This window comes from Ruditapes philippinarum, unplaced genomic scaffold (genome assembly GCF_026571515.1).
Source record: "Ruditapes philippinarum isolate M1 unplaced genomic scaffold, ASM2657151v2 ctg14_1_1_1_1, whole genome shotgun sequence".
In the NCBI taxonomy this organism is placed as follows: Eukaryota; Metazoa; Mollusca; class Bivalvia; order Venerida; family Veneridae; genus Ruditapes; species Ruditapes philippinarum.
Genome location: NW_026851921.1, coordinates 206,872 through 221,677, shown reverse-complemented (window position 1 = coordinate 221,677; position 14,806 = coordinate 206,872). Strand labels below are relative to the sequence as shown.

Below are 14,806 nucleotides of genomic sequence, written 5' to 3'. Positions count from 1 at the left end.
CGGAAGCGACGTCATAACGGAACACGCGTTAAACGCGCGAAAAACGTTATGGCGTTTAGCGGCAAAACTATGATAACATGTAGTAACAAATATTTATGCTATAAATAAAGCTGGTACATGAATTAAAATGGATCAACAGTGATACAGATGTCTATTAGACAGTGTTAATAAAAATAAGATAATAGACAAACATATTAATATTCATGTAACCTATTATAAATCAAACAATACTTTATTATTTAGTCCATTTGGAATCATAGTATTTAATTTATGGATCCAAAAAGATTCTTTACATAACCGGTCCATGTTGTTGTCTATAATTTCTATAGGTAAAAATGAAAAATCTGACAATGAACACTTATTATCGTTTGATCCGAAATGGATCGCAACATGTGAAACTGGATTAACGTCACAATTTCTTATATCAAATCTATGTTTATTCATTCTGCATGATACATTTTGATTAGTCTGACCTACGTATTGCTTTTTACAGCCTTTACATGTAATGAGGTAAATTACATTACGCGTAGTACAATTAACATCATTGTGTAAATCAAAAGAACTACCTGTTATGCTGCTATTAAATTGGGAACCAACAATTATATTGTTACAATGTGAACATCTACTTCGTAAACATTGGCTAGATAAAAATGTGCGATCACGTAAAGCACTTCTCATAAGATAATCTCGAATGTTTTTAGGACGTCTATATGCTAAAATAGGTTTGAACTTGGTATGTATATTTTTAACGCTTACCTTATCAGACAAAAGTAATAGATCCCAATATTTATTTAAGATTTCACCAATATTAGGCAGAGATGTATTAAAACATACAGTAAAAGGTATTATTGAACTAGTATTTTTAACGACAGGACTTAGAGCATCATTTTGGGACATGCCTTCAATTTTAGAAAACGCTTTCTCAATAATAGATTTAGGATAATTTCTATCAAGAAAAATATCTATTTAACGTATCTAAAGACTGCTTAAAAGTACCGTCATCGGAAATGACACGTCTATAACGTTTAGCTTGACTAAACGGGATACCACGCTTACATGATAAAGGATGAGAGGATGTAAAATCTAAATACAAATGCATATTTGTAGGTTTGCAAAATATATCGTAACAATTTTTCCTGTTACGTCTTTAGATACAGAAACATCAAGAAAAGGTACCGAACTTTTAGAAATATTGTAAGTGAATTTAATATTCGGGTGGAAACTATTTAAGGAATCTATAAAAAAGTTTAGCGTTTCCAAAGAATCATTCCAAATCATGAAAATATCATCTAGGAAACGTAACCAGACATCAGGTTTTACATAAGTAGAGTTAAGAAATTGCTCTTCTAGTCTACCCATGAATAATGAAGCAATAAGAAGGTGCCATAGGGCTTCCATTGCTGTGCCCATGGTTTTGTAAATAACTCTGATCATTAAAGTCAAAGCAATTATTATGTAAAACAATATTTAACAATTTCCTTATATCATTAGCTTTGATGTTATTGTTTCCTTTATCTTTCTGTAAAAAAATATATACAAGATTCAATACCTTCATTATGAGGGATATTTGTGTATAATGATGAAACATCAAGGGTAACTAGATAGGTGTCTTTGTTTAATTTAAGATTACGAACCTTATTTATAAAGTCGGTGGTATCCTTGATATAGGAAGGCAAACTTTGCATAAAAGGATTTAAAATAAAGTCTAGGTATTTCGCTATGTTCTCAGTACTGGAGCTACATGCTGAAACAATGGGGACGACCAGGGTATCCAAGAGGAAGTTTCTCATCATATGATTTATGCGTTTTCGGTAAAATGTAAAATTGAGGTGTACGAATAGTAGACGGGAACATGTCAAATTGTTTAGTAATGCTTACATTATTTTCCTGTATTTCATTTACACATTCTTCTATTTTTAACTTAGTCAAATTATGTTGTTCCTTTTCTACTTTTTTGTAATATCGCTCATCGTTCAGTTGCCGATTCACTTCGTTGATGTACTTCTGTTTGTCCATTATAACGATGGTATTGGATTTGTCTGCCTTTTTGATAATAATATTTGTATCACGAGATAGGTCTTTAAGCGACTGGAGTTCTTGTTTGGATATATTAGGACGAAACCGTTTTTGTTTAGAAGAGTGCATAATTTCATTACTTATAGCCTCAATATAAAAATCCAAATAAATGTCTCTCCCGCTAGGTGGGGTAAAGGTAGATGATGTTTTATTATAGAACGGCAAATTTTGATATTCTTCGTTTTGGTTATTATCATCGCTTTCGTTGTTATCATTTTTATACAAATCGTTGAAGTACTCTTTTAGTCTTAAACGTCTTGAAAAATGAAAAACTTCTTCCGCTAATCGAACCTTATCATGCGAATTATATCGTGGACAAAATCCTAACCCTTTTTCCAAGCACTATCAGTTCAGTTTCTGACATTGGGCGTGATGATAAGTTCAACACTGTTTTTTTACCTTGTTGTATCTGACTTTTCCGCTTTTTATATTTTTATATTGATTTCGTGTCTGGAATTTTTTGAACCTTCGTGATTTTGCTTTGTTGTTATCATTGCGATTTCCTTTATTTCTTGTAACACTATATCCATTTTTTTGTAGCAGTTGATTTGTTTTCAGATTCTTTGGTTCCCCGTTGATCACGGCCTCCCTGTATGTTTTCTTGGTGCCCGGGGTTTTCACGTTTTTTGATTTCTGATTTTCTAAGGTTGGTTGGATTATACCTGTTTTTGTAGTTGTTGAAAGCTTTGGTTGAAATATTATTGACATTTTTGTTAACCGTAAATTTCTTTGTCGATTTAGATGATCTTTGTTTCTTTTTTACCGTTTGCCAGTCTTGTTCACTATTATAATTTACAATTTGCGGCGACGTTGATATGGAATCAGTGGTGACAGGGGAATGATTTCCGTTTTTATTTCAATGTAGATCTAGATTTACTCATTTCTTCTCTCAAATATGTCAGTTTCTTTTTCATGTTTAATAACAATGTCATTCTTTTTGTCTTCTGTGTAACTTGTAATTTCATTTTCAAGATTGGAGAAATCGGAAGTAGTAAGTTTATTTTGTAATAAACGTCGCGTATTTTCAATCATATTATCTGTTTTGTCATTGTGACGGAGATGGTCCTCTTTAATACGTTCACAAATTTCAACACTTACTTTATGAAGTAGATTGTTTATGTCATCCTGTAATTCTTTACCATCTGGTCCGACGCTCACCTTCAAAGATAGACGAAGACCCTTCGGTACGATGTCATCATTAATGCAGTCTTGTAAGAAAACGCGCATGTAATGCGTTCTTCATCTGTTTTACCGCTTTTATTTATTTTTTTTTTTTTTTTTTTTTTTTTTTTTTTTTTTTTTTATTGAAATTTTTTTATGAAATTGCATCTTTAATTCAAGAGTTATCTCCTCTTTAAGCATTTTGCTTTTAAAAATGTTATATTTTGGTAGCAGGGATGTTTCAAATATTAACTTTTGAGTGTCCTTCAGTCCGTCTGTCTGTCTGTGTGTTCATAAAAACTGTTTCCTGTGATCACTTTTAAAGAACTTTTCCAACAAATTTACTTAAAATATAGAAAAATTGAAACATTAGTGAATGGCCATTGGCCCTTCAGAATGATGATGGGGTTCTAACCGGTAGGGGACTTATGGATTGCTTGCAATACTATGATAATTGCTCGTTATTTTTTGAGCTATTGCCCTTTGTTAGTTTTCGTATTTCAGTTAACCAGGTCATTTCTCCTCAAGTATGAAAGCTATAGACATGAAACTTCTTAGGATGATAGATCTCATTAAGAAAAAGTGCAGTGTACAAGAACCGGTACTCTGCATTTCTTATTTTTGAGTTATTACCCTTTATATATTTTCATATTTTATTTTTGTCCAGGCCATTTCTTATAAATTATAAAAGATATGGACTTGAAACTTCATAGAATGATAGATCTTATTGATAAGAAGTGCAATGCATAGAAACTGCTGCTCTGCACTTATTATTTTTTGAGCTATTGCCCTTTGTTAGTTTTCGTATTTCATTTTTGTCCTGGCCATTTCTCCTAAACTATATTGTTCACAAGGCGACACATCCGACTCGCGGAGTTCTAGTGTTTTGTTAAAAGCCATATTGTCCTGTGTAGTAGAAAACACATATGTGATCAGATTACTTTGTCTTAATGACTGAAACTTCTGTTTCAGCATATTATTTCTTAATTTGTTGCTACTTACCCGTAACGTATTACTTGATGCCATGATGTAAATATTTGCTTACCAGGTACTACACCAACTAACCGTGACCTACGTCACCTAGGTGAGGCGATGGCACTGTTAGAGGCCGAGGCTGATGCCATCATGCAGTTTGTGAACAATCGGAGAGACGGTACGGCTGCCGTACCACCGCCAGCTGTAGAGCTCAATTTACGTGATTCTGACAACAATACACCTGACACCCCACATGTACCACCAGTTCATGGTTCAGTTGGCCTGGCTGCACAACAGAGGGACTCTCCGGATGAAGAAGTTGTTGCACAGGGTCCTCCAGCAGCAGGGGCCACTGGTGGGGATACCACTGGGGAATCTCCAATGGAAACAGATAAACCAGGTATTAGAGATATCACTCATTAGATACAGTTGTAATCAAAATATTCTTTCTTGCAATCATATCAACCGGTAACCTTTGAAAACAGTATTATAATGCTTGTTACTGGTCTCAAAATAAAGTATAATTCTATTTTGCTGTCTAGTCATTTATTCTAGAAAGTGCATTACTGGTTCCAAATAAAAATGTAGGCATTTGATGATTCTTTCCATGAAAATAATGGCAAGAGTGGCATCTGATGTCTTCACTCCACCTGTTAAGCTAGAAAGTCACCATAGGGTCTCAGCACCATCAGTTTGACTTTAAACTTGACATAAAAATACAAATGTATTTAAATACAAAGTCAAAATGTGACAAGCAGAGATCTGCCTAGAATTTGAAAGTACTGGGCCTTGGGCCCACTTGGTCTGAAAATGATGGGCCATTTTTACCAAAGTATGGGCCTTAGGAAAATAAGTAAACATTGACCTAAATAATTGTTAAAAAGTTAGTAGATAATTGAATTTCCCTGGTAATAAAACTTACACCATATTTTATGACAAGTGGTTCACTTATGATTCATTACTTAACCAATAATTAAAAATTATGTCTACATGGTAACTTTCTAACTAATATTAATTGCAGGCAAAATTTTTTTTTCAAATGGCTGCTCAAAAATTTTATATGCAAATTTATTTACATAATTGCTGGTTCTTACTTCTAATGTCTAATACTGTGCATTATCCATTTAATTGTTCCTACTTTGCACCAAATGTCCTTTACCACTGTATATTGACGAATTTTTTTGCCCCTTGTATGCCTCTGTTTAGACAGCATACATCAAAGACACTTGCCGACAGACCTTTTGATCATGATAAAAGTCATGCACTATGTTTCCCTGATTGGTTAATCACCCTGTCAAATATTCTGATGACGAAATAGACATCTTTTTTTTTTTTACACTAAATCAGCCAAAGCTTACGTGAACCTGAGTGACCTTAGGGGTAATCCAGTTGTACACCTGTCAGATTTTACTGTAACTTACAGCATTTCTTAAAATAGCAACACTTTTTTTCAGTTACCAATAGTCATTTTAAATATTAAGTAATTGTATAATTTGTTTGTTTGTTTTATTGGATTAAATTTACGTAGTAAAAATGAGTATCTGTGTGGGAAAGGGATTATGAGAAGAAATAAGGTGAGTAGATAACATGGACAAAAGTTATAGGGGAATGGATAAACTCAAGAATATGCGTAATTACTGGGGAATTGGTAACATGTTGCTGTTAGTACCAGTTTTAAGCCAGCAGACAGTTTTGTTTTCTTATAAGTCTCTGGCACAGATTTTAGATGCGCCCATGGCCCTTTGCTGCCGATTTTCCTGCGCCATTCTCATTTTTTTAGCGCCAATGGCGCAAAATCGCGTCCTCGGCAGATCTCTGGACAAGTATTTTTGTTTGAAGTTGAATCTGTTCAGCTCTAAAAAAATTGTATTTGTATGTTATTTAGGTACTTCCTCCGAGACAGAGGCAACAAAGACTGAGGTACAGTTACCCAGGCTCAGTGAGCAGATTGATCTAGAAGAGTTGTGGTTCACACTAGGGGAATGTTTAACAGAGTTAGATAAAACACCAGATCATCATGCTGTACTTATTCTACAACCTGCAGTAGAGGCATTCTTCCTTGTACATGCTGGTATGTATTAAATTTTATTATGCATTTATGAATAACAAAGGAGGTACCATGCTCTCCATGGCTTCAGTATTAGTTTTGGCATAACTTAATCAAATTTCAGGGCCAAAAATTCTAGCATGCAGCCTGACTGAAATGTACTTCAACTTTTTGATGCAAGTTCTGTAAAGTAACAACTAAAATAATTTATTTGAAACAAAATTGTTTGTCACTACCTGTAGCATGGATTTTGACTGAATTATCCCCATTTATGAAATTCTTATCTAAAACTGGAAATCAGACTAATTGATATCAAGCTCAATATGCACATACTTTTAAAACTGTTTGCTCAGTATGTTGATAAGATAATAACAACATGTTATAAAGCCAGCTTAATAATGAAAAGAAAAAAAAACAATGTCGAGTTGATTTATTTATATGGACTGCATACATCAGGAGTATATTTTGCAGTGAATGTTTTTATTATTTTGTTTATTTCTCAACTGTTACATTTATTATCTTGATATTAAATCCCTAAAATTCATAGTGTACTGTTATAGTTTTAAAACAAAGCAAATCCATTGCATAAATTTAGCAAAGTGAAGCTTCAAAGTAAATTGACTTGTTTTAGGTGAGAAAGAGAACAAGGTGAAGGATAATAAGCCAGTGAAGAGAGAGGATCAACTTGCACATCTCAACATGGACATGCCTCCCTCACCTCAACCAGCACCCTCAACATCAACCTCCGATGTTCCAGCTCTAAACAGGGAGAATTCATTACAGACGTCTGTGTCCAACCTACCTCCTGATACACAGAAGTTCCTCAAGTTTGCTGGTGAGATATTACATCTTGGTGCAGTTTTAACTGGATATGGTCTTATTGTCTTAATGTGTTTCTTCTGATTGAGACATGATCCAGTATCAAAGATTTTGTAATTAGTCCCCTACCGGTTTAACCGGAGGGGACTTTAGGTTTACCCTCCGTCCGTCTGTCTGTCCGTCTGTCAGTCCGTCAGTCCGTCCGTCCACAAAACTGGATCCCGCGATAACGCAAAAATTACTGAAAATATTTTTATGAAACTTGATATATGGATAGATGGCAGTATGGAGATTATGCACGTCTTTTTTTTTTCTTCCTATGTTGAAAATTCTGGTTGCTATGGCAACAAATAGTCTGAAAATATGGCAAATTTAACACATAAACTGGATCCAGTGATAACTCAAAAAGTACTGAAAATATTTTTATGAAACTTGAAATATGGGTAGATGGCAGTCTGGAGATTATGCACATCTTTTTCTTTTCTTCCTATGTTGAAAATTCTGGTTGCTATGGCAACAAATAGCCTGAATTTCAAGATTTCTGATTTAAATTTTTCAGCTTTTTCACAATATGTTCTTTATTTCTTAAGGTGTTTACTTCAAACTTTAAATATAAGTTTCTGGTCATCAAGCGCATCATATGTGACAATGTTTATAACTCTAGCACAAAATATCAGTATTACCTCCCTTGAACTTAGATTTTTTAGGGGAAAAAATGTTGTCTTTTTTAAATAACTTCTTTATTTCCTAATGTATCTACTTCAAACTTCATATATATGTTTCTTATTATCACTCAACATTTTTGAGAAGGTTAAATACTCTAGCAAGACTATTTCCAGAATTATGTCCCCCTTGAACTTAGATTTTTTTCGAGAAACTGGTATTTTCACTCCAACTTCTTCATTCCTTATAGGATTTACTTTAAAATCCGACATCGTAATAATATGACAAGGTTGTATAAACATAATTTCCTTACTAAGCATGGAAACTTAACACATTACTGTGATATAGACAAACTTATTTTATTATGTTTTGTGGTTGATATTTTCAAATACAGACTTCATCCTCAAATTCATTATAAATGGCAATACACAGGAGTGTATGACAATTAAAGAACTTTTTGAGGGACCGGTAGGGGACTACTGTATTGCCCGCAATACTATCAAATGCTTGTTTACCTAAAATTCTATGGTGAAGCTTAAACTTGTTTCTTAGAGTAGATCTCCTACTGAGGAAATCTTTATAACTGTACCTAAATTTTGGTATTCTACCTAAAGTTTAGACTTAAAACTGCATGACTGTGTCAAAGACTACTGTATCTAAGATGAGTTCTATATATGTATGATCAAAACTTTTGAAACAGTGATCTATTAATACACTATGAAGTTAGCACCATGCTTCGATTTCCTGTAGGAATTTATCAGACCTATATCCTTATTCTTGTAGACAATTAATGATGTATTTTATTGTTGTATTTATTACAAAAAAAATTTGTGTATTTACAGAGACCCACCGTACCGTTTTAAATCAAATTCTACGACAGTCGACAACACCACTTGCTGATGGACCGTTTGCAGTGTTAGTAGATCATACTCGTGTTCTTGACTTTGATGTAAAGAGACGTTACTTTCGGCAAGAACTAGAGAGATTAGATGAAGGCATACGTAGAGAAGACCTCGCCGTACATGTTCGTAGAGAACACGTGTTCGAAGATTCCTTTAGGGAATTATTTAGGAAAACAGCTGATGAATGGAAGCACAGATTTTACATTGTGTTTGAAGGTACAATTCTGAAAATACATTGTTATTTTGTTTATTAGGTAATTTCATCAAGATTTAGTTTAGTTTATATGAATTTATTTTAGTTCAATTATGTTGGAAGCCATTCTCAAATCTGTTCCTGGAACCTACCAATACTAAGCAATGAATGTTTAGTTTCTTGCCCAAATAAACAACAGCTTGCCTCAACGGGGTTTGAACCCATGTGGCTATAAGTCATTTGAAACTATTCTGACTAGTTAACCAGTTGTACACACTGCCACTCAAATTTATTGCCAAAATGAAAAGAAATGCATTTTAGAGAATTTTACTGCATTTGGGAAGTTTCATTTAGATATTTGTTTTCAAAATTATTGTATTTATTTGTTGTATGATTTAGGTGAGGATGGACAGGATGCCGGTGGTTTGTTACGAGAATGGTACATCATCATCGCACGTGAAATCTTCAATCCCATGTACGCCTTGTTCATCACGTCACCTGGAGACCGTGTCACGTACACGATCAATGCCTCGTCACATTGTAACAGTAACCACCTTAGTTACTTTAAGTTTGTTGGTCGGATTATTGCCAAGGCTATATATGACAACAAGTTGATGGATTGTTACTTCACAAGATCTTTCTACAAACATATTATTGGTGCTGCTGTCAAGTAAGTTTTGATTCATGGTTATGTTTTAGGTACATGTATTTTTCACAAGACATACCATAGCTTGATAGGGGTAATTTAATTTGTGAAAGAACTGAAACACTGAATTGTTATTGACTAATTTAACCTAACTTCTAAATTTGCATTGATGTATTATTAGAAAGATGATTTGAACTTGAAATTTGTTGACTTAATTTAATCATTTGTATGTACATTTTTTGTTGGCTAATTATTTGATCCATGAAACATTAAGACTTACCCCCGAAGTGTGAAATAGTGAAAATCAATCTGTTTGTTTGTCTTCAGTTATATAACTATACTTTCATTAGAAAACTTCCAAGTATGATAATTTGTTTTGATAGATTTGTGTTTCTATAATGGTAAAATACAATTATATCTGTATATACAGGTACACAGACATGGAGGCAGAAGACTACTCCTTCTACCAGGGTCTTGTTTTCCTGCTGGAAAATGATGTCAAAGATCTGGGATATGATCTCACATTCAGCACAGAGGTAAATTTAAAATGATAACCATGGTCTGATGTGTGACATTCTGTACTGTTTGTTCATGATTATTAGGATAAAATCTTATTTTTAGCCAAATTTTCATGGATTTTTGGACTTTATTCAAACAACTCTTTTACTTAACCAGAACAGGTGTCAAATAAATAAACGTGGTTGTTTATAACATTTTGAACCACTATCTCTGTTTATTTGTCCAACTGGATAGACTTTTAACTATGGTTTGATGTGTCATGTAAATTTTAATAAATGTTGATTGTATGGTTTTATAAACGGGGAAAAAAATAATGCACTGATTGTGGGGTCTATGTGTTTATTTTAAGAAATAGATAACACCCAATACACTAAGCATATATTGAAATACAACAAAAACTCAGGTTTACATTTACTGAATATGTGTTTGTTTATTATTAATAACTAAGAATATAATTAAGAACTGTGATGTCTTGTTAGGGCAGTAGTTGTGCATATCTGAAGTCCTTGAAAGTTGCAAGGAGTTGAATTTAGTATATTTAGAGTAAAGGAAATCTGAGGTATTTTCATAAAAAATCAAATACTTTGTAACAAAATTAAACCTTTTCAAATAAAAATATGACATTTAATTGTTAACTTGGTTTTCTTCAGATCATGGAGTTTGGTATCAACCAGGTACGTGATTTGATACCTAATGGACGTAACATCAACGTTACAGAGGAAACGAAGTACGAATATGTTAAACACGTGTGTCAGATGAAGATGACTGGAGCCATACGTCAGCAGCTGAGTGCCTTCCTTGAGGGATTCTACGACATCATACCAAAGAAACTGATCGCCATCTTCAATGAGCAGGAGTTAGAATTGTTACTGTCGGGACTGCCCACTTTTGATATAGAGGATCTGAAGTCCAATTCAGAGTATCATAAATACCAGTCTAATTCCTTACAGGTATGTTATAGACTTCTTGTATTGTATTGGATGTGACAGTCTTACTTGAATGTTTGAGCTGAAATTTTTGTTACAACATTTTGTTTTTGGGAAAAGACAGTCACATGGGCATTGTAAAAGTTATGTAGAGAAAGTTATGTTGTACAGATTATTTGGCAATGTTCCAGCTTTACTTTAATGAAGGAACAAACCTTGAACAAAGGATCCATTTCCTTTTTAGCTCACCTGTCACAAAGTGACAGGGTGAGCTTTTGTGATCGCTTTTCGTCCGGCGTCCGTCCGTCCGGCGTCCGTCCGTAAACTTTTACTTTAAATGACATCTCCTCATAAACCACTGAGCCAATTTCATCCAAACTTCACAGGAATGTTCCTTTGGTGGTCACCTTTAAAAATTGTTCAAAGAATTTAATTCCATGCAGAACTCTGGTTGCCATGGCAACCGAAAGAAAAAACTTTAAATATCTTCTTTTAAAAAACCCAAAGAGCTAGAGCTTAGATATTTGGCATGAAACATCTTCTAGTGAGTGTCTACAAAGTTTGTTCAAATAAAAGCCCTGGGGTCAAAACTGGCCCCGCCCAAGGGGTGTCATTGTTTTTAACTATATGTGAATAGTAAAAACTTAAAAAATCTTCTTTTAAAAAACCCAATGAGCTACAGCTTAGATGTTTAGCATGAAACATCTTATGGGTGTCTACCAAGTTTGTTCAAATAAAAGCCCTTGGGTTGAAATTGGCCCTGCCGGGGGAAGGGGGAGGGGACAAATCATTGTTTTTCATTATATGTGTGTAGTAAAAACTTAACTTCTTATGGGTGTCTTCCTAGTTTGTTCAAATAAAAGCCCTGGGGTTTAAACTGGCCCCGCTCAGGGGGCCTATATACAGGTGAGCGACCTCAGGGCCATCATGGCCCTCTTGTTTTATAAAGTAATGTCTCCAGTTGGGAACAGATTAAAAAAAAAAATTATTGCAGCAGTTTAATGTCTCTGTAGACATTCAATATATCAACTCTATTTGTATAGAACATTTTCTATGATATTTTTACAGATACAATGGTTCTGGCGCGCTCTGAGATCATTTGACCAAGCTGACCGGGCACGGTTCCTTCAGTTTGTGACGGGCACATCTAAGGTACCACTACAAGGTTTCGCTCACTTGGAAGGAATGAATGGCACACAGAAATTCCAGATTCATAGAGATGACCGTTCCACTGATAGACTGCCTGCAGCACACACATGGTATGTATTGACATGAACTGCCCCAATTGTCCATGATAACATGTTTTTGCTGGACTGTTTTGCTTCTACAGAGAAACTATATTATTGTGAAAAATGTTGTAATGTAGGCAGTATAGTTTAATTTACTTTAAATTTCATATCTCATATTTCATATTTGATTCAAGAATTTCTCATGTATAAATCTTGTTATATATTTTCAGCTTCAACCAGCTTGATTTACCAGCTTACGAAACTTACGATAAATTAAGACACATGTTACTTCTTGCTATAAATGAGTGCTCCGAGGGATTTGGTTTGGCATAATATCTACATGGTGGTGGAGATATTGAGATATCTCGTACAAGAAACAAACATTGTTATATATGGTAGATCTGTAAACGCGGTAAAATTCATCAAAGTGAGATGGAAGTGATGGGACAATGAACTTTTGAACTTTTTGTGATTTTTTTTTCCTCTTTATTATTCACAGCTTTAGTTGCGATTTGTTTAGGGTTGGTTACATTGTTAAAATTGTTTATGAAGCTGTTACTAAAGCTGATAAAAATTGACACATTTAGAAGAAAAAATATATCTTTTTTATCCAAAAAAAATGGTGATACTTTTCTAATGAATTTTCAGTATGATTTCAGTTCAAAAATGAAATGAAATTGCTTTTAAAGACAAAATTTATGTGCATTTAACTTCCCATTAAGATGTATATAGAGTTAGAGAATCAGATGGTTATATTTGGTTATATTGTGTACATAATGAAATTTAGAATAACTAATTCTGTTAATATTTTTTGCTTCTGAGTAACCATTGTAGCTGGTGATCAGACAAATTATTACATAAAGTGGTGACCACATAAATTCACATAGACTATAGCAGTATTGTGTTATATGTGAAGAAAACATTGTTTCATTTTATTTGTGTAAGTAAAGACATGATACCCTATTGTTCAGTCAAAAATGTTGAAAGTTAAAAGAGTCTATTTCTAAGAGAAATTATATTCTTGTGTTTAAAAAAAGACCGCTGTTCCACTATTAAGCCTTACCCTGCGGAAAGGGAATGTGATCAACCTATGCTATGCCACCAGTACAGAGCCAGGCCAGCGTGCACATCCATGCTGTCTGCACAGGCTCGACACTGGGCTGACTTGACTAGATTTTTTTTTCCGGATTAACAATGAACAGTTCCAAAAAATGTAAGCTGGACGAATCCATTTAAGAAATTAAGCAGGGTAGTGTTTATTAGTTCATAAAGAATAGTCTATGGTTTTGTTACTGATGTAAATATCATTTTGTATAATTATGATTTGCTAAAATTATCTCCCCTTTTTGTGAACAATCTGTTGTTTTATATTGTTTGTTTTTCGTTTTTCTTGTGTTATACAAATAATTTGTATTTATATTGTTTCGTACAATGATTGAAATTTCAAAAGAAAGTGCTGATGATGAAGATGATAAAAATGATGATGAATAGACTGTACTGAAATATTTTCTAGTACATATATTAATATTAACATTTTTGAATGTTTGTTTTGTGCTATATTTGTTTTTCTTTATTTTTTTTTTATTTTTATGTCATATGATAGCTTTTTTGTTATATAATTTAAGTGCTATACATGAATGGCAGGTGAAATGGCTGTTTATATATTCATTACTTGTAGATGATCATTTCTGGTCTTAAGAGACAAACACTTGCATTACATATAAAAAGCCCGTTTAATCTTGATTAAAATTAAAATATTAATGACTTTGCACTTTTTTTCTGGTATGCATTAACGTGAACGTATTAACATTTATTGAGACAATGTGATTCTTTGAGCTTTTAAGATATGCATTCTAGTAGTGCTAGCCAATAACAATTGTGAATTTCCATTGCAGCTAAAGTTTCAAATTCTTATTGTTGGAAATGAAATTTGCATGGAAGAAATATAAAATTGAATCTGTATGTTTAAAGCTAGTTAATACCACGAATTCCGTGCAATCATAGATTTCTATCCTCGTAATGTGTGTTAGAAAGTGTGGGGTCTATATTTTTTCACTATAACAGCTTATTGTATAATATATATACATCTTAAATTTTGGTGCAAACATGTTTTTGATTGTTTTCTATTTATTAGAAATTCACATTTACAAATGAGCCGTGTCACGACAAAACCAACATAATGGGTTTGCGACCAGCATGGATCCAGACCAGCCTGAGCATCCGGGCAGTCTGATCAGGATCCATGCTGTTCGCTATCAGTAAAGAATGTTATAGGGTCTGTAAGCGAACAGCATGGATCCTGATCAGACTGCGCGGATGCGCAGGCTGGTCTGGATCCGTGCTGGTCGCAAACGCACTATGTTGGTTTTGTCGTGACGCGGCTCAAATTACATTTAACTGTTACTGACACATGTAGCTAAGGTTTGTTTGGACTATTCACCTATGTGATGAAAGCTGGATTAATATTTACTACAATTACAAAATGTTGTTTCTTTATTTTGGCACTTTTTGTTTGTTAAATGTTTGTTACAAATTCTGCATTCATTGCTAAGCACACTTGTGCTGTATAAATGTATTTATCCTTCATATTGTAAATAAATCATGTTTGACAAGCAATCCTGTTTTCTTTCTGTTCTACAAATTTATTTGA

At 33.6% G+C, this 14,806-nt stretch overlaps 1 protein-coding gene across 7 annotated transcripts in view; it reads left to right on the top strand.

The window, feature by feature from the left end:
* Positions 1-14,772, top strand: part of LOC132742732 (E3 ubiquitin-protein ligase HUWE1-like) — a 90,923-nt gene extending 76,151 nt beyond the window's left edge. For 6 of the 7 annotated variants that reach the window (XM_060731220.1, XM_060731215.1, XM_060731226.1 and 3 more), the window contains exons 66-74: positions 4,286-4,612; positions 6,098-6,283; positions 6,891-7,094; positions 8,584-8,859; positions 9,236-9,506; positions 9,913-10,018; positions 10,652-10,951; positions 11,996-12,186; positions 12,387-14,772. In XM_060731220.1, the coding sequence (XP_060587203.1) occupies positions 4,286-4,612; positions 6,098-6,283; positions 6,891-7,094; positions 8,584-8,859; positions 9,236-9,506; positions 9,913-10,018; positions 10,652-10,951; positions 11,996-12,186; positions 12,387-12,489 (1,964 nt within the window). In that variant the 3' untranslated portion in view covers positions 12,490-14,772. The remainder of the gene's footprint in view (positions 1-4,285; positions 4,613-6,097; positions 6,284-6,890; positions 7,095-8,583; positions 8,860-9,235; positions 9,507-9,912; positions 10,019-10,651; positions 10,952-11,995; positions 12,187-12,386) is intronic. The other variant, XR_009627467.1, reaches the window with a different exon arrangement.
* The last annotated feature ends 34 nt before the right edge of the window (positions 14,773-14,806 follow it).